The following is a 21,059-nucleotide window of genomic DNA, read 5'->3' on the forward strand; positions in this document are numbered from 1 at the left end:
TGCAAGCCGCAGCCTGAAGTGGATCTGCTATAAATTGGAAGGTGAGAGAGACTTCCTGGGTCAGAGTACTGTGCTGCAGACCCCGCTATGCAGGCCATGCCCCTCCCCCACTCACGCTCCCACCCAATACCAGGAGCTCTTAAACCAAAGCAATGCTCTTAAACCAAGTCACAATTTTAAAAAACTGTGAGCTCTTCTTGCAAAACGCTCTTAAACCAAATTACTCTTAAACCAAGGTACCACTGCTCTTAAACCAAGGTACCACTGCAATATTGTGATGGTAAATGTAACATTGTATTCTACCTAAGAAGAAAACAAACACAAAAGATACAATGTGTCTCCTGTATGACCCATGATGGGAAGGACTGACTGCAGTGTTCCCCAACCTGTGGCAAAACTACAACTCCCAGCATGCCCTGACAGTCTTTTGCAATGAGTTGTAGAGACACAGGTTGGGGAACACTGCGGTCAGTCCTTCCTATCATGGGGGATACAGGAGACACATTGTATCTTTCGTGTTTGTTTCCTTCTCAGGTCAATTACAATGTTATAGTTACTACTTTTTAGCAATGTAATGTCTCGTTCCCCCGCACTCCACCCCCCTCATCCAGTAAATGAGATTACACACCAAGTAATAGCTAGAATACCATCACATGGTATAATAAATACACATGTAATACGCCCAAAAACCACATCCGACTTATTTCAATGGAAAATATGCGCTCTCAGTTATATTTCACATTCCAGCTCGGCTGCGACTACAGGCGGCAATAGAGATGGAAGAACAAGAGACCCGGATACTAGAGAGGTCGAGGGGGTTGTGGCCAGATCCGCCTGCACAAGGTATAATAGATACAAGGTGTATAAAAGCTGTGCACAACTAAACAGCTCCGGCCTGACTTCCTGAGCAGAGCCGGGTAACCAGCGCACAAGGGGCCTCATGAACATCAAAGGAAAATCTGGTGACTCCTCCACAGCCTCATATTGTTCAACAACAAGCAGTCTCCAAATAAAAAGACCTATTATATAGTATCTATGGACTATCCCTATGGGGAGGGTATGGCACTGCCCTCCACGACCTGACTGCACAGTATACTATTACATTTATATAGAGTAGAGTTCCTTTAGTCCAGGGATGGGGAACCTTCGGCCCTCCAGCTGTTGCAAAACTACAATTCCCATCATGCCTGGGCAGCCGAAGCTTTAGCTTCGGCTGCCCAGGCATGATGGGAATTGTAGTTTTGCAACAGCTGGAGGGCCGAAGGTTCCCCATCCCTGCTTCAGTCCAAGAGTTTTCAACTTAAATCAGTGTGGCTCCTATTCCATATGGATTTTGGAGGCAGAATCCCCAAGATATGTCTCTGATGGAGGCCTAAAGGGCAGATGTTATAATGTCAGTGTACTCCGCCGCTGAGTTTCCTGGCACAAATCTGCTGTAAATTTGTCCTGTGTGAACTTACCCTACAGTTAAGAGTTCTTCCAGGCTGACAAGGTATCTGCGTCTGTTCTATTTTCAGCTTTTCACCCGCACACATAAAGTAAGAGCCATAAATATTCATGAACGGCCCATATTTAGGAAGGCATACGCTCATTGTATGACATCAGCCGGAGGAGAGAAGGACAACCAGTTTCATCAATGCTCCCAAGTGCCGAAAGGATCCTCAGCCTTTTCCTAGAACAGAGATCTGATCTGTTGTGATGTTAAAGGAGTACTCCACCCAAAAAAAAAAAAATCTTTCAAATCAACTGGTGTCAAAAAGTGCCAAAGATTTTTAATTCACTTCTATTTAAAAAGAATCTCAGGTATTCCAGTACTTTTCAGCTGCTGTATGTGATGCAGGAAGTGGTGTATTCTTTCCAGTCTGAAAAGTAGGAGAGGTTTTCTATAGGGATTTGCTACTGCTCTGGACAGTTCCTGTCATGGACAGAGAGAGCAGTGTGTCAGACTGGTAAGAATACAACACTTCCCGTGTGACATACAGCAGCTGATGTAAATTATGTAAATTACAAATCTCTGGCACTTTCTGACACCAGTTTTTAAAGATTTCTTTCCCCGCTGGAGTACCCCTTTAACGATAAGACACTCATTGGAAAAAATGTCTGTAAAAGGAAGCCTGACTTCACTTTTATGCTGCCTGAATCAAGAGTCATTGGGGAGGTCCCCGGTGACTTATTCCCATCCCACCAGCCTTGGTTGGGTATAGGGGAGATCTATCAAACAGGGAGAGATCTATTAGACAAGGCTGGCAGGACACTGCCTCAATGGTTCATGTTTTAGGCAGCATGAAAGGGATGACAGGTTCCCTTTAAATACACAAGGGATGCAGGTGACTTGCGATTACCTGGCACTTTATCGCTTGCTTGTAAACACAGCCTGGACAGGTGGCACATTCCCCAATCGGGATAATCCTTTTCCAAATCTCCTATAGGTTGGAGGTGAATCCAGGTTACTAATGATAACCACAGAGGAGCCATGATGCCCTTAGGATACTATTACACGTAATCGTCCAAATTGACCCAATCTGGACGATTATGGCTCTGTGTAATAAACACAACGATCAGCCAGACAACGATCACAGGCTGATCAATGATATAGGTTTGGACCTATAATTGTCGGCCACCAACCGCGCACCGCTACGTGTAATAGCGGTGTGGCCGGCGGCTGACTATATGCAAAGTGCATACATTACCTATCCATGCTGCAGGGCTCCTCCTGCGCTCTGCTTCTCCCCGGGTCCCACGCGCTGCAGCTTCAGAGTGGCCTATCTTAGCTGACCGGCCGCTCAGCCAATCACTGTCTGGGACCGCCGTGGCCAGTGATTGGCTGAGCGGGCTGTCAGCTAAGACAGGCCGCTCTGAAGCTGCAGCATGCGGGACCCAGGGAGAAGTGGACCGCAAGAGGAGCCCTGGACTATGGATAGGTAATGTATGCAGTTTAAGCAAGGGCTGCAAGGACATCGGTGACAATGTCCATGTATCCCTTGTTAAATGATTATCGGGCCGTGTAATAGGCCCAGTAAACGAGCGCCGATCTAGCAGATCGGCACTCGTTTACAGTTATCGGGCCCCCATCGGGCCATGTAATAGTACCCTTACAATCCCAGCTGATCACTGAGGTTCCAGACACACAACTGTCCATCGGCTGTCTCCTGAATGGAGTTTGTCTTGGGTGTGGACATCCCCTTTAAGGTCATCTTTAGTGTGATTCAATGCAATAGGGTAAGGTCAGAAAACTAATATTGTGATGTATCCCTGTCCTAAAATCCACTTCAAGGTCCAGGCAGGACTTACTGACACAGTGTGAACCTGCAACAATCTCAGACAAACTATTCTGGTGGTATCATAAAGTAGTACATCTTATAACAAGACCTGTCGGTAGATAGTGTGATAGAGAGGAGTGAGCGTCTGGACAGGACGTGTAATGGAGCATTCTTCATCCTTCTATGGTATTCTGCCCCAAGCTCGGACATTTAAGCCATATGACATAATAGAGAAATAAAAATCAGACAGCGGATCATTGTGCCGAGCGTTACACACCGCCCCCACACAACTACACGCTGCAGGGACTGGAAAAAGCCTCAGGATAAAGATTGGCTGCTTTCTCATTGAGGTGCAGCTCCAAAATACACCAATAAGTATCCATCTCTGCCTCATTCTATGCTGTACCCTGCAGTTATATCTGGTTAGAGGGTGGCAGGGTGACAACCTATACCTAACAACAACAACCTTACAACCTATACAGATTTTAGGGTCAGATCTAAATGATAGATCTCAATGATACAAATTATTTTTCGATAGTTGTTTGCAACGACATGAAACAATTATCATTTGAATTTGAACGAAATAACGATTTTCCACACTGTAATTGTCCCCTGTAATAGGGTTCTAAGACGATGTGACGTTCAGGAATCTAGGAAAGCAGGGTGTAATAATAAAAGACTAGCAAGTATGGCAGTCATACCCATTCATCATATATCATACTCACACCAGTATACCGTGCATCATACTCACACCAGTATACCGTGCATCATACTCACACCAGTATACCGTGCATCATACTCACACCAGTATACCGTGCATCATACTCACACCAGTATACCGTGCATCATACTCACACCAGTATACCGTGCATCATACTCACACCAGTATACCGTGCATCATACTCACACCAGTATACCGTGCATCATACTCACACCAGTATACCGTGCATCATACTCACACCAGTATACCCCGCATCATACTCACACCAGTATACCCCGCATCATACTCACACCAGTATACCGTGCATCATACTCACACCAGTATACCACGCATCATACTCACACCAGTATACCATGCATCATACTCACACCAGTATACCACGCATTATACTCACACCAGTATACCATGCATCATACTCACACCAGTATACCATGCATCATACTCACACCAGTATACCCCGCATCATACTCACACCAGTATACCCCACATCATACACATCAATAACGATTTTCCACACTGTAATTGTCCCCTGTAATAGGGTTCTAAGACTATGTGACGTTCAGGAACCTAGGAAAGCAGGGTGTAATAATAAAAGACTAGCAAGTATGGCAGTCATACCCATTCATCATATCATACTCACACCAGTATACCTTGCATCATACTCACACCAACATACCATCTATTATACTCACACCAGTATACCATGCATTATACTCACACCAGTATACCATGCATTATACTCACACCAGTATAACATGCATCATACTCATACCAGTATACCCCGCATCATACTGTAGTTTTGCAACAGCTGGAGAGCCAAGGTTCCCTACCCCTGCTATAAACCATATAGGAGGAGGCACCACCCAAGTTGATATCCACTATTGGGTTTTGGGATCAATGCAGTAAAAGCTGTCAGGGCATTATGGGAGTAGTTTTTTTTTTTTTTTTGCAACAGTTGAAGAACACTGCCTTACAGCAAGGGTCCACAACCCTAACCCTGTACTGGAATGCATGACATAGAATACTCTCACGGTTGTCTTTTTCGGCAATGCTTAGTAACAACATATCTGACCAGAGTTCAGGGTTCAGCAAATGGCACAGCGATTGCAGTGTCTCCCTGATGCAAAAGCCATAGAGACTAGGACAAACATTAACTAACCCTGAGTCATACGCAATAAGGCTGAATTATACAGCAAGGCAGACTCTGCTTAGTGCAATAGTTCCCCCTTCTCTCCTAAGGAAACAAGAGCGGAAAATATTTAGCACTTTCTGAAATTTTCAATTATCACTTCTCTATGTGTGAAGTGAAATCATCCAGATACTGATAGCTACAGATACATGAAGGCCGATGATGTCCGACCCATCCACAGCACAGACACTAGGTCACCGGCTCTATAAGTTATACAATTATAATAGACCCAGCCTATGTACAGTGGCAGCCCTGTCATATAGGATTCCTTGTACAATCTGACCCCGCCTCACAGTCACGGATGATAAATGGAGACTTGAGAAACTCTGCCTTGTGATCTTCGTCCAAACTGAAGTTTTCCAGCAGTGTAGAGAATGGAGTGATTTACTCATCCCCTGTGTCACTGAACCAGAGAGAGGAGAAGAGGCTGTGCTATGTATAGCACTGGAGGAATTTGGCTGCAGCGGATGGCTGTATATCATGGGGAGCCATAGGCCTCTAGCAGCAGGAGGAGACGGAAGCTGGAGCGTGCAGCCACTGTGTAAACACCGGCCACACATGCCACCTTGTTGCCGGGATGTGGATGGTCTGCGGGTCTCTGATGATGTAATGTGGGGGTCATACGCAACTTCCAGAGAGAACTCATATTAGGCTTCTTCCTTGCAGAGGTCATGGAGCTATATTTTGTAAAGCAGTGCTTCTCAATTTCAGTCCTCAGGCCTCACCAATAGGTCAGGATTTGAGGATTTCCCATACAAAGGACACCTGTGATAATACCTGATGCACTGAGTATAATTATATCACCTGTGAAATACTAAGGAAATCCTCAAAACATGACCTGAGGCCTGAGGACTGGAATTGAGAAGCACTGTTGTAAAGGGCAGGGGGAATGACAGAAAACCATTATTTCATTACAATATTTGAGAGTGTATAGTAGGGTCACATCAGATGTAGGCATACAAATCATCTTAACTTCTATATCATGGATGGGGAACTTTTGTCCCTCCAGCTGTTGCAAAACTACAATTCCCATCATGCCTGGACAGCAAAAGCTAAAGCTTTGGCTGTCCAGGCATGATGGGAATTGTAGTTTTAGAACAGCTGGAGGGTGGAGGGTTTCCCATCCCTGTTCTATATAGATACAAGCTGATACAATTCTATATACCTACAATTTTTTTATAACGAGCAGCGTTTAGACGGTACAATATATTGTACGGAAAATTCGTTTTGCGATCGTTTTGCGAACGCTTAAGCTTATCTCACACATTGGTTAAATCGGCGAACGACTGTTCACACGGAACGATTTGCGATTTTTTTGCGAACGACAAGCGACGATTTTATAACATGTTGAAAAATCAAAATGAGCGATGTATCGTTCGGTGTTTGATCGTTCGCTGCGTTTACACGTACGATTATTGTTTGAATTCGATCGTTAGCGCGCAAATTCGTACGATAATCGTTACGTGTAAACGCACCATAAGGGTAAAAACACAAGATTAGGGTGCATTGCAGTTTCCTGTACAGCAAGGAAATTCTTCTATTACTTTTTATTAGAAACTGAAGTGATGCAGCTAAAAACCACATGGCACAGTATTCACCCCAACACTGATATCTTTATATTGCAGGGTGCATGGAATCGGATGTGACTTTAATATAAACTGGTGCAAATGCTTTACTAGTAACAACATTTACTGGTACAATTTTAACCCTTTATGTGGTCAGATAACATAATAAAAGAGTAATGTTTGGTCAGACCGGCACGAGAGCTGGACATGTTTGAGTCACTGGTTAAATCTCATGTCCTACAAAACTGCAATAAATGAGAGGGCACGGCCGGCACAGGACCGGCGCCAGGAGACCTGCGGTGAGTCATAGAGCTGTACACGTCATGTGTAGATAGGAGCACGTGTGCAGCGTCCACATAGGAAAGTACTGGGGATTCATCATCATGTCAGTCCAGTTATATCATCTCTGCTGACTCCTCAGTAATAATGGAGGGTGGATCAATAACCAGAGCAATAACACTCTGGCCATTAGAGTCTCATCTGACCCCACACTTCATTGTCCTTAACAAAGTCCTTCATCAGTCATTCTATATGCAGCATGCCACCATACTGTTCTATGCCATGTACTTTGTTTCTTCAATACACAAGCCCCATCCCAGTTTTTTTCCAATAGGCCATCATAGTTGTATGGTGTATGATACATAACTAATAAGCTGATATTATACTAGTGATCTGCTAAAATACAGAAGAAGTCTTATGTAAATCTAGTCAAATCCAATACCCTGAACCACAAGTGTCACATTTGCTGAGATCCAGGAAGCTGAGGTATGGGAGCTCTTTGTAAGCATCTTCCCTCAGAGCTGTCCTGCTTCTGTCCGATTTCATGTGAGTGTACTTCACTGTCTAGGTTAGTGCTGAATATCTTAGCCCGACCACTGGTCTAATGACCATCATGCTGTTAATCAGTGTAAAAAAAACAAACACTTGTAATAGGCCAAAATTCTACACTGCGTTACCCAAATGTAGATGAAACTGTCACCCCATACTCTTACAATCCTGGCAACATCTACTGGACAAGAAATGGGAACATGGCCTTAGACAAGGAGTCAATTTGGTAATCAGTGACTACACTGCGCCCTCTGTCTCTGGAGTTAGCCAGAATCCTGCTCAACACTGATGAGGGGCAAATACCCGAAAAAGCTGTGGATGGATGCCTGGCTTTGGCAAACCCTTGTCATGTCACAATACTCACAACAGAGTTAGATTTTGATGCCAAGGGGCCACCCTGGTATTTCCCTATTTATTCCAACACTCGTAACCGAGTGGGACTTAAAGAGTTACTCCAGGCTGGGGTCATTTTTATTTTACGGCCAGTGAGGGGTGGATATAGGAGCCACTGGTCACAGCGCCAGGTCCCGGGCGGCGCAATCCAGGACCCGGCGCTGGAACCAGGGAGGTAAGTGACCGGCGGCTTCTATGTCCACCTCCTCCCCGGCCGTACACTAAAAATGATCCCAGCCCGGAGAACCCCTTTAAGGGGTTATGTATCAGGGTAGTTTGGTGATCTCAGCACTTGAAGGCACCCCCTAGCAACAGGTTTTCCTTCCCTGGAGGGATATCTGGCTTTTCCAGTGTTTTGAGACTCTCAACTGAGGCTCCACGGTCCCTTTTTGGCACAGGGATAGCCAACCACTCCATTACTAGGCACTGTCTGATCCTGGTAGACCGCAGTGCAACAAGTTATCAGAAGTAATATTAGTCATGGAGGATGCACATAATCCCATTTGTACATATAGCGCATGCACTTGTGGACTGCAAAAATTACAAACTGCTGCAATCAGACCAGAGACTGGAGCAGCTCTAGAGAGCCCTAGCAAACAGCACCTTGTATCTCAGCTTCCTGGATAGAATATATGGCACGTCCCACATTCACGATTAAAATAGCACGGGTCAGCTTCCTATTCAAGAAATCTTATACCGGGCTCCGGCCACCTTATTCCCGGCTCCAGCCTCCAGTGAAACTCAATTCTTATGGGCATTGCGCAAGTTCTTGTGCTGCCATAGAAAGGATTTACTGGTATCTGCAATAATAATGCAGGGAATCAGCGTTTCTACAATGAATTGCTAATACAGTGCACTTACTACCGTATGCACTTTAGCAATGGGCTGCTGCTATTAGCTGATTGGTTTCTAGCTCTCCTGCTGAGGGATGATTTACATCCATTGAATTATGCATCTTGTTGATGTGTGTGGTCACTGAGAAGATCAATCCTAACAAGCTTAGTAATGTAATGTAATTCCCAAGGCTGCGGCAAGGAGATAGACTGCTCTTGCACGTATGTAATCTAGCTGCACTTCAACATCCGATTTACAGTGATGTAAGTTATCTGTTCATTTACAGATATACAACTTGTATAGAGCAAATACATTTTAGAGCAGAAATTGGCCCTCCAGCTGTTGCAAAACTACAATTCCCATCATGCCTGGACAGCTGAAGCTTTAGCTGATGGGAACTGTAGTTATGCACCAGCTGGAGGGCCCGAAAGTTCCCCATCCCTGTTTTAGGCCACATTCACACAATGTAAATTTTCTATTAATCCCGGCCGTTGTTGCAGATTTGCAACAATGGCCGGGATTAATAGAAAATTTACATTGCGCTGCAGACAATGGAATCCCGGACGCACTTTCCCAGCCAGTACTGCAGTACCGGCCGGGATAATCTTCAGTGACACCGCCGTTCTGTGACATGTGACGTGTGTCATATGTTGTGTGAACGTGGCCTTAAAGTGTTTGGCTGACAGCAATTCCTCCCTATACACATGCATGCATAGCTTGGCTGAGCCTTCTCAATGGGGAATAAGTGGCTTCCAGACACCATACTATGGTAGTGAACCTTCAGCTATGAGAAATATTAGATCTGTTTGGTTGCTCAGCGTACTTTTCCATTTAACTAAAATACGTTTATTAGAGAGTTGCAGTGAGAAGTCTAAATAGGCGCTCGGCTACCAAGACTGGTGAGAAATCTACATCCCTACCATAAAACATGCCGAGACATCTTTAGAAGTCTGGTTAAGGGACGTGGTTATTAACCTGCGTATGAATTGCATACATCATATATATACATATAGGCCCTAAGAACTCCACGTGCATTCCAGTGGAGGGCCCCTATTAAACCAATGTGTCACATTTCAATGCAAAAGCAAACAACATCTCATTCCTGTGGCTGAACTGGTTAACTAAACTGGTTTGTTCACCCGGCATCCCAGTGTCCGCCGCTCCCATCACCTCCATTCTCATTAAAGAAAGTGCCTCTCTCCCCACTGACAATAGACATATTATAGCTCGGACAATGCAGAATGCGGTTTCCCCCTTTTTGCCAATATGAAGTCGCCCTACCCCCTCGTCTAATCCCAGAGGCCAGCAGATTCACTGGAAACATTCACAGGAAGGAGTTGGATAAACTCTCCCACAGACTCTGCATCTCTTCACCAACGCCCCGGGCCGGGGGAGACGCACAAGTCTGTGTGTGATGGGGGAAGCAGGGAGGCTGCAGAGTTATATACAGAGAATAGAGACAGGTGGAATGAGCAGGAATAGATGGTCAAAATTCTAATGCACCACCATCCACAATAGGACTGGCACTTATAAGGAAACCTGGACTTTTTTTTAGACACTATATTAGCTATAGGACACTAAACTGTGTATAATAGAGCCTATTTTATAATACTGTCCAATAGTAACAAATAGAGCCCAATAGACAATATAGTACCTGCCAGGGCCCAATAGACAATATAGTACCTGCCAGAGGCCAATAGACAATATAGTACCTGCCAGAGGCCAATAGACAATGTAGTACCTGCCAGAGGCCAATAGACAATGTAGTACCTGCCAGAGGCCAATAGACAATGTAGTACCTGCCAGAGGCCAATAGACAATATAGTACCTGCCAGAGGCCAATAGACAATGTAGTACCTGCCAGAGGCCAATAGACAATATAGTACCTGCCAGAGGCCAATAGACAATGTAGTACCTGCCAGAGGCCAATAGACAATATAGTACCTGTCAGAGGCCAATAGACAATATAGTACCTGCCAGAGGCCAATAGACAATATAGTACCTGTCAGAGGCCAATAGACAATATAGTACCTGCCAGAGGCCAATAGACAATATAGTACCTGTCAGAGGCCAATAGACAATATAGTACCTGCCAGAGGCCAATAGACAATATAGTACCTGTCAGAGGCCAATAGACAATATAGTACCTGCCAGAGGCCAATAGACAATATAGTACCTGTCAGAGGCCAATAGACAATGTAGTACCTGCCAGAGGCCAATAGACAATATAGTACCTGCCAGAGGCCAATAGACAATATAGTACCTGTCAGAGGCCAATAGACAATGTAGTACCTGCCAGAGGCCAATAGACAATGTAGTACCTGCCAGAGGCCAATAGACAATGTAGTACCTGCCAGAGGCCAATAGACAATATAGTACCTGCCAGAGGCCAATAGACAATGTAGTACCTGCCAGAGGCCAATAGACAATGTAGTACCTGCCAGAGGCCAATAGACAATATAGTACCTGCCAGAGGCCAATAGACAATGTAGTGATATATCAGACAACACTGTGCATAACAGAATCCAATAGACTAATACAGCGTTTACACTAAGGGCCCTATTCCACCGGACGATTATCGTTTGCATAATCGTTAACGATTTCAAATGACCGCTATTGCGAAAGACCTGAAAACGTTCACTCATTTCCATGGAACAATAATCGTTAGTTATGATCAGAATTGCAATAGTTTTTTCTTCGCTATTGCGTTCGTATCTATAGCGAACGACCAAACGATGTCTTATTCAAGGCAAACGATTTGCGAACGTTTTGCGAACAAGCAACGATAAAAATAGGTCCAGGTCTTATAAAGCGATCAACGATTTTTCGTTAGGTCGTTAATCGTTAACTGCATTTCAACCGAATGATTATCGTTTAGATTCGAACGAATTAACGATAATCTGAACGATAATCGTCCAGTGGAATAGGGCCCTTAGCGATAATTCGCCCAATCGATCGTTTAACGATTTTAAAGCAACGATTTGGTTTTTATAACGATCAGCGTTTAGACAAATAAATTGGTAGAAAAAAAATTATTGAGATCGTTTTTAAGATTGCTTAAGCCCATCTTTCACATAGGGTGAATCTTTGAAAGACGTTTTTTCGCTCGTCGCTTGATCGTTTGCTGTGTTTACACGGAACGATTATCGCTCAAATGCGATCGTTATTGCGAAAATTCAAACGGTAATCGTTCAGTGTAAAACACAGCATAAGGGGGAGATTTATCAATGGGTGTAAAATACACTCTGGTGTAAACCATGCACAGCAGCAACCAATCACAGCTCAGCATTCAGCTCTGGTAAAATGAAGAGGAGCTGTGATTGGTTGCAGAGGTCAGTTTACAGCAGGGTGTATTTATTTTACACCCTTTGCTAAATCTGGGCCCAAGTGTCTGAATTAGTCCTGTAGAGTCTATTATATAGTGTAACACTGTCCAACAAAGTCTGATAAGTCAATCCAGTATCTACTAGTCCAATAAGGTCTAACAGAACCCAATAACTATTATGTATTACACATCTTTTTCGAGCCTATACTTTCTCCTTTCTTCCAGTTTTACCAGCGCAACATGTTGCAAATTGCTTTAGCTTTGGCTGTCCAGGCATGATGGGAATTGTAGTTTTGCAACAGCTGGAGGTTCCCTATCACTGGTCTATGGAGAAGAACCCCATAGATTTCCATAAAGCGAACGGCTTTAAACTTGGAGAGAGAAGTCTTCTGGAACTGGATGCTGGATTAAAGGGATTTCAAATTATTTATTGCCATGAATTGGGCAAGCGTGATAGAGGTGGACTTCCTCCAAGGCTGCAATGTGTATGTGGGTTTGTGCAGGTAGGTAATATTACAGACATTTCCTGCGCTCTCTATACACATATTAGCAGAGAGTTAATCATTGACAGGCCCAGGCCTCATGTACAGGTCGCTGTAATGTACGGGCTGACACCGGGGCCTGTGCTATATACTATTTTGCACACATGTGATTGTCGCTGCTCTATAGGTGACAGCAGCGGTAATAACTTCATATCATAACTGAAGGGATTAGCTCTCCTCCGAGGCGTCCCGCCGTAACGGGAGCCACCAGACGTAAAGTCTGCGCTGCCATATCCCAACAAACCGTGCTGAATCCTGGCACAAAGCAGATTCCCCCGTTCTGCGTCTGCAGCCGAGTGTTTGACAGAATATTAATTATTACACAATGCCGGCTGCCGCTCCTGCCAAGGGATCATGGGCTGCTATTGTGCCAAAGTTTACCAACAAATGCAATCGCTTCCATGCACGGAGCCCACACACGGGCATCAAACAGCTTCACAGAAGCGCAGAGCTAGTGTCTGTACTGCCAGAGGAGGCGCAGGATGCCACATACCCCGTCTAGGAAGGTGGACTCTATGGACTGTGACGGGCTGGATGGCATGAAGGTGGCATTCACTGTAATACGTACTAACTGGGCATCTCAACCTATGCATATGTATACGGCATGACTGTCACATGGCACTTCTGGGGACTGAAGTCACCCTGGATATATGGCACCTTATAGATGCCCTACTAAAAGAAGCACTCAGCACACCAAGTAAAACTTTAGTAGACATAGTGCAGGGTTTAAGGAGAACATGACTAACCCCCATTACCACTACCACCACTGTCTCTTGCAAATGATGGGAGTCGTAGTTTTTGCAGTCACTGGAAGGCCACATGTTGGGCCTCGGGGGACATAATGGGAACTGCAAGAGCTACAGAACCACGAGTTAGCATGTAACCACATCAGAGCATGATGAGAGTTGTAGTTTTGCAATAAGGTTGGACTACCAAGGTATGAAGGGAACTGTTGTTTTGCAACAGCTGGAAAGCCACTGGTCAGTCTATCAGGGCATGATGAGAGTCACAATTCTGGGACAAATTTGGGTTCCAGGACATCCTGATAGGAGTTATAGTTACCCTGTCAGAGCATGCTGGAAGTTGTGGTTTTGTAACAGCTGGAAAGCCAAACACTGCACAGTGATTCGGTAGCTGCTTTAGCACTATAAATCCCAGCATGCTCTACTTGAATCACATAATGCTGGGACTTTGTAATTCCAATGGAATAAGGTATGCTCCATAAGGCCCCTGGCTATAACTTTCAACCACATTACCAGTCTCTGGGCATGGTGGGAGTTGTAGTTATCTAACAGCTGGAAAGCCACACACACACACATTACAATGTGACTTAGTAAGTGCCTGGAAGCTTTACTGGAATCAGGTTATGGAGGTGTACCAGAATCTGTAGTTCCACATAAATTTGCTAAGAACCACAAATCGCAGCATGCTCTCACTGCTCCTACCTATAGTAATGCATCATGCTACAACCATCCCTGGCTAAACCTATGCACACCACTACTTCTCAGGACATGCTGGGATATTTAGTTCCACTATGATTAGCTATGCTCCAGAGCTTCCCCATTAATTAGCTATACTACAGCCATCCTTGCCTCAGGACATGCTGGGATGTGTAGTTCCACAAGATCTAGCTATGCTCCAGATGCTCTTGGCTATATCTATGCATACCGCGACCGTTCAGGCCATGCTGGGATATGAAGTTCCACAGGGATTCTGTATATTCCAGCCACCTGTGTCTCAGGGCATGCTGGGATATGTAGTTCCACATGGATTATCTATGCTTTATGACTATGCACACTACCTCTCACAACATGCTGAGATTTGTAGTTCCACAGATATTAGCTATGACTTTGCACATAACTGCTCCTTAGGACATGCTGGGATATGTAGTTCCACATGGATTTGCTTTACTACAACCACTCCTGGCTTAGGACATGCTGGGATATGTAGTTCTACATGGATTAGCAATGCTCCTGGCTATGACTATTCACACCACTACTACTCAGGGCATGCTGGGATGTGTAGTTCCACGTGGATTACCTTTACTACAACCACTCCTGTCTCAGGGCATGCTGGGATGTGTAGTTCCCCAGGGATTTGCTATATCCCAGCCACCTCTGTCTCAGGGCATGCTGGGATGTGTAGTTCCACAGGTATTCACTATGACTATGCACACCACTACTCCTCAGGGCATGCTGGGATGTGTAGTTCCCATTCCAGCCACCTCTGCCTCAGGGCATGCTGGGATGTGTAGTTCCCCAGGGATTCTCTATATTCCAGTCACCTCTGCCTCAGGGCATGCTGGGATGTGTAGTTCCCCAGGGATACTCTATATTCCAGTCACCTCTGCCTCAGGGCATGCTGGGATGTGTAGTTCCCCAGGGATTCTCTATATTCCAGTCACCTCTGCCTCAGGGCATGCTGGGATGTGTAGTTCCCCAGGGATTCTCTATATTCCAGTCACCTCTGCCTCAGGGCATGCTGGGATGTGTAGTTCCCATTCCAGCCACCTCTGTCTCAGGGCATGCTGGGATGTGTAGTCCCCACACACTCACCATTACAGAACTGGAGGAGGGAGGTGGTGTCGTAGAGGCTGCTGCTGTAGCTGGAGAAGCCGTCCTCCATCCTGAGGGATCTTCAGGCTTCTCTCCAGTCTCTCCCTATGTCTCCTTCCCCACTATTCCTCTCCTCACAGGGTCAGTAGCTGCCGCCTCCTCCTCCTCCTCCTCCTCCTCCTCTTCGCCGGTGCTCGGGTGCTGTCTCCGGCCTGCTGCTGCTGCCGCCGCCCCCGGTTACCATGACAACCGCTCCGAGGGGTTCCTCATGGCGCCCAAAATGAGAGTGTGAGAGAAGGATATGGAGGACGCGGAGAAGCCCCTCACTGCTGCCGTCTCTCCCGGCTCCGGTCCGCTCCTCAACTGCCACTGCCGCCGCCGCACTGAGGGGGAGGAGCCTGAGCTCCGGGATTTTGGGATGAGGACTTGAACTTGCTGACCCCGCCCCCGGCTCTGTCTCCTCAGCCCCTTCTGGTACCTGAGCTGTGAGGGCAGATGGGAGAGATAACTGCCCCACCCTGGGGTATAAGGGGCCTCTCACAGGGCAGACAAAGAAGCTGAATAACGTGGCTCTACAACCTGTGGCTCTCCAGCTGTTGCAAAACTACAACTCCCACCATGCCCTGACAGCCGAAGGCTGTCAGGGCATGCTGGGAGTTGTAGTTTTGCAGCAGATGGAAGTCTATACACTTTCCATCAGGTCTGCAACTCTCTATTCCTTACTTTTCAGGATCTCTGCTTGCTGTCAGGGAATGGAGACTTTTTTCCCCCATCCACAGCTCTGGTTTTGCTACAATTGTATCTAAGCAGCCTGGGCTCTGGGCTGATACATTGTAACAAACTATCAGAACAGGAGAGAGATTGTAACTGAGGTGTTCTCTCAAGATTGGATACAATTGTAACAAACCCTCAGCTGGAGAGCAGGACAGCTGGAAAGTGACAGTATAGGGAGGGCATGCTGGGAGTTGTAGTTTTTGCATCATCCAGGGAGCCACAGTATAGGGAGGGCATGCTAGGAGTTGTAGTTTTGCACCAGGTGGAGAATGAAAGGTTCCGTAGGGCATACTGGGAGTTGTGGTTTTCCATCAGTTGGAGAGCAACAGGTTGGGGAAGGCATGCTGGGAGTTTTAGTTTTGCAATGCCCATAGAACCATAGTATAGGGAGGGCATACTGGGAGTTGTAGTTTTGCACCAGTTGTTGAGCCACAGTATTGGGAGGGCATACTGGGAGTTGTAGTTTTGCACCAGTTGTTGAGCCACAGTATAGGGAGGGCATACTGGGAGTTGTAGTTTTGCACCAGTTGTTGAGCCACAGTATAGGGAGGGCATGCTGGGCGTTGTAGTTTTGTACCATGTATAGAATCACCAATTGGGAGGGCATTTTGGGAGTTGTAGTTGTGTACCAGGTAGAGAATTACCGATTGGGAGGGCACATTGGGAGTTGTAGTTTTCACCAGGTGGAGTATCACAGGTTAGGTAGGGCATAATGGGAGTTGTAGTTCTGCATCAGTTGGGGAGCCACAGTATAGGGAGGGCACGTTAGGAGTTGTAGTTTTGTAGCAGGTGGAGAATCAAAGGTAAAGCAGGGTATGCTGAGAGTTGTGGTTTTGCACTGTCAAGAGGGCCACAGTACAGGAAGAGAATGCTGGGACTTGTAGTTGTGTAACAGCTTGAAAGCCACAGGTTAGGAAGGGGATGCTGGGAGCTGTAGTTTTTCACCAGCTGAAGTATTACAGGTTGTGGAGGGCATGTTGGGAGTTGTAGTTTTCCACCAGGTAGTGACAGGATTAGGGGAGGGGGGGTAGGTGTACAACATACAAAGGTCTCTGCAGTCACATCCAGCGTCAGCTTTCAGTGACGTCTTTTCTTCTTTTTATTGAGAAAGTGCATAGATAGTTTTTCCCCCACGAGCCATCAACAAGCAAGGTTAAAGGGGTTGTCCAGCAAAATTTTTTCTTTCAAATTAGCTGATATCAGAAAGTTATATAGATTTGTAATTTACTTCTTTTAAAAAAAATCTCAAGTCTTCCCATACTTATTAGCTGCTGTATGTCATGCAGGAAAAGTTGTTTTATTTTCAGTCTGACACAGTGCTCTCTGCTGTTATCTCTGGCTGAGAAAGGAACTCTGTCTTGGTTTTCTCTGAATCCCCATAGAAAACCTCTCCTGCTCTGGACAGTTCCTGTCTTGGCCAGAGATGTCAGCAGAGAGCACTGGGTCAGACTGAAAATAAAACATTTCCTGCAGGACATACAGCAGCTAATAAGTATGGGAAGACTTGAGATTTTTTTAATAGAAGTAAATTACAAATCTACATAACTTTCTGATATCAGTTAATTTGAAAGAAAAAGATTTTCGCTGGACAAGAATCTGCCTGTCCCAAAAGGGCTCCCACTCGTCTCATCAGAGGCTGAAGGGCACACTGCTTTTTTTTCTGCACAAAAATGTTTGTAATGGTTCTTCCCAAAGTTTTGCGCAGTACAGTGTCATGGTTTAATGCGCTGTGCAGGCGCTAGAACAAAGGGTTATGGCACACAATACTACTTCATTATCAAGAGACTAAGCAGGAGATGGGGGCAGAAGTGGCATCACATCCTTCAGAACCTGAACCCCCAGCCATAGTGTCCTGATAACCCAGAAGATAGATTTTTATGCACACATATACAAACTCAACCTGCTTGCTGATGGTTTAGAACAGAGATGGGAAACCTTCGGCCCTCCAGCTGTTGCAAAACTACATTTCCTATCATGTTCCTATGCCCAGGTGCCTTAGAGTGTCACTGTCGTTGACATTTTTTTTGGCAGAAATAAATAGTACGGGTGATTTTAAGAAACTTTGTAATTGGGTTTATTAGCCGAAAAATGCATTTTTATAATGAAAAAGCAGTTTGAAGCTCTCCCCCCTGTCTTCATTGTTCTCTATGGAGAGGGGAGGGAGATGAGGCACCAAAACAGGACAACAAAGAGTTAATTAACAGCTACATCACCGGGCTATCTCCTCTGAGGTCAGCACTGACCTCTCTGACCTCTGAATATCTGCTTTCACACATTGCCCGCTGTGTAAACCTTTGTTCTCTGCTCTCTGCTGGCGACTAATCTCCCCCCTCCCCTCTCCATAGGTTACACAGGGCTCGAATGATGTAAAAGAGTTGAGATTTCCTTATAATGAGCAGTGAAGGAGAGAGAGGGGGGGGGGGGGACCTGGGGAAAGTCTTTTTGAATGCAGATTAGGGCTGGGCGATATGGGCAAAAAATAAAATCTTGATTTTTTTAACAATTTTGGACGATTCTGGATTTAAATCTCGATTTTTTTCTTTTTTTGCTAAATAAACAGAACATTTTCTCCCTGCAGCATCAGATACTATTTTAATGATATTTCAGACAACAACTGTATTGCTTTCCAGTGTAACAGAGCCCCCATATAGTATAGGAAATCATGTTTGTGTCTCCATCTATGTAGGGTGTAGTAGTGGAGGTCTAGTGGATAAGGGGTGTAGTAGTGGAGGTATAAATAAGGGGTGACTGGGGAGACTGAGGGGGAATGGGGTGACACTGGGGGACACTGAAGGGGACTGGGGTGACACTGGGGGACACTGAAGGGGACTGGGGTGACACTGAGGCGATTGGGGGGACACTGAAGGGGACTGGGGGGACACAGGGGACTGGGGGGGACACTGAGGGGATTGGGGGGGACACTGAGGGGATTGGGGGGACACTGAGGGGATTGGGGGGACACTGAGGGGATTGGGGGGACACTGAGGGGACTGGGGGGGACACTGAGGGGATTGGGGGGACACTGAGGCGACTGGGGGGACACTGAGGGGATTGGGGGGACACTGAGGAGATTGGGGGGACACTGAGGGGACGCAGGGGATTGGGGGACTGGGGGGACACTGAGGGGACTGGGGGGTGACTGGTGCAGCGGGGGGTGATTGGAGCAGGAGGACACATACATCTCTTCCTCCTCTCACCTCCACACACGCTTACCTCCCGGCCAGACGTGGAGGTCCCGGGTCTGTGGAGGAGGAGGCTACAGGGACTACAGGAAGTGGTGATCGCATCGCTGAGGGTCACGGAGCTATACAGCGGGAACGGGGGTCTGCACCGAGCCCCCCGATCCTGCTGTATAGCTCCAGGACGTGCAGCGCCGCAATCACCACCTACTGTAGTCCCTGCGGCCTCCTCCTCCACAGACCCGGGACCTCCACGTCTGGCCGGGAGGAGAGCGGGACGCTCAGTGGAGGGGGCGGGGGCAGATCAGCGGCGGCGCTGTCAGTGGCTGGAGGCCGCCGGCACCGCACCGCCCCTCTCCAGCCTGGCCACCCAGCATCTTCTCCCCGCTCACCCACACCGCCTCTCTACGGCTCTCCCGCCGTCCCGCACCGCAACCCCCCTTCCTCTCAGCTCCTCTCCGGCACCGCAGCCCGAAATGATTTTTTGTGAAAATCGAATTTATGATTTTCACAAAAAATCTAATCGATTTCAACGTTCTGGACGATTAATCAAATTAATTCGATTAATCGCCCAGCCCTAATGCAGATAATGGCATATTTGCCTTATAAACTCAATTACAAAGTTTCTTAAAATCGCCTGTCCTACTGATTTCTGCAAAAAAATGAAACGACAGTGACACATTAAAGCCATAAGTGCCCCCAATGCAGTTTATTAACAGGGTGCATTAGCAGGGTGCAATGCATGCGCCATAACATTACCACCACTGGAAGGAGACCGCAGTCATGTGACCACTCTAGTAGCTCCATTCTTCTATGTCAGTTCATTTATAAGTCATCAGTGCTGTGGACTATGTTGGTCCTGGGTAAATATATATATAGCATCCATGGTGAGGGTAAGAATGGCCACTCCTACAGGGGACATCAGATCGGGCGCTGGGAAACTTGGTGCGATACCTGATACCCCAACAACCACTTATCTGCCTACCTCCTCTCATGATATTAGAAACTCTAGCCCAGGACTGGGATCCCTTTACAAAATAAAACACCCCCAGGCCATTGATCTGGTAAAGTAAACAGGAGAGGGACCAGGGCAGGGGTGATGTCTGTTCCATGAGCCTGAGGCAAAGCCTGGGAACTGCCTATAGTGACAGCTCAGATACCCATCCTTTGTGAGTTTACATGCAGGAAGCTACAGCTTATCCTACAACAACAGTTCAGAAAAGTTTCTGGAGTGGAAAATTAACTCACCCTTTCATCAACCGCTAATCACTAACAGAGGACCGCGCTCCCCTATAATTACCACCGCCACATCACCCCCTAAACCTGACACATGCAGGAGATGCCGGCTCAGTGCATGAATATAGTATGAGCTATACAGACATTATAGGAGGGAAATAGCAGCAATTGCATATACCTATAAACAGTTTATAAAGTGCATTTACAATGACAGAAAATCTTCAAGAATATAACTGCTATAATACTGCCTCCTATATACAAAAATATAACTACTATAGTACTGCCCCTATATACAAGAATTTAACTACTATAATACTGCTCCTATATACAAGAATATAACTACTATAATACTGCCCCTGTATACAAGAATAAAACTACTATAATACTGCCCCTATATAAAAGAATGTAACTACTATAATACTGCCCCTATATACAGTAATATAACTACTATAATACTGCTCCTATATACAAGAATATAACTACTATAATACTGCTCCTATATACAGGAATATAACTACTATAATACTGCTCCTATATACAGGAATATAACTACTATAATACTGCTCCTATATACAAGAATATTACTACTATAATACTGCTCCTATATACAGGAATATAACTGCTATAATACTGCTCCTATATACAGGGATATAACTAC

The 21,059-nt window shown here is 45.8% G+C and overlaps 1 protein-coding gene across 3 annotated transcripts in view; it reads right to left on the reverse strand.

The window, feature by feature from the left end:
• Positions 1 to 21,059, reverse strand: part of EML1 (EMAP like 1) — a 76,304-nt gene that overhangs the window by 36,822 nt on the left and 18,423 nt on the right. For 2 of the 3 annotated variants that reach the window (XM_069951067.1, XM_069951066.1), the window contains exon 1: positions 15,213 to 15,380. The exons of the other annotated variant lie outside the window; for it this stretch is intronic. In XM_069951067.1, the coding sequence (XP_069807168.1) occupies positions 15,213 to 15,282 (70 nt within the window). In that variant the 5' untranslated portion in view covers positions 15,283 to 15,380. Of the gene's footprint in view, positions 1 to 15,212; positions 15,381 to 21,059 lie in introns of those variants that run through there. 3 annotated transcript variants of the gene reach the window in all.

This window comes from Dendropsophus ebraccatus, chromosome 13, assembly GCF_027789765.1.
Source record: "Dendropsophus ebraccatus isolate aDenEbr1 chromosome 13, aDenEbr1.pat, whole genome shotgun sequence".
Classification (NCBI taxonomy): domain Eukaryota; kingdom Metazoa; phylum Chordata; class Amphibia; order Anura; family Hylidae; genus Dendropsophus; species Dendropsophus ebraccatus.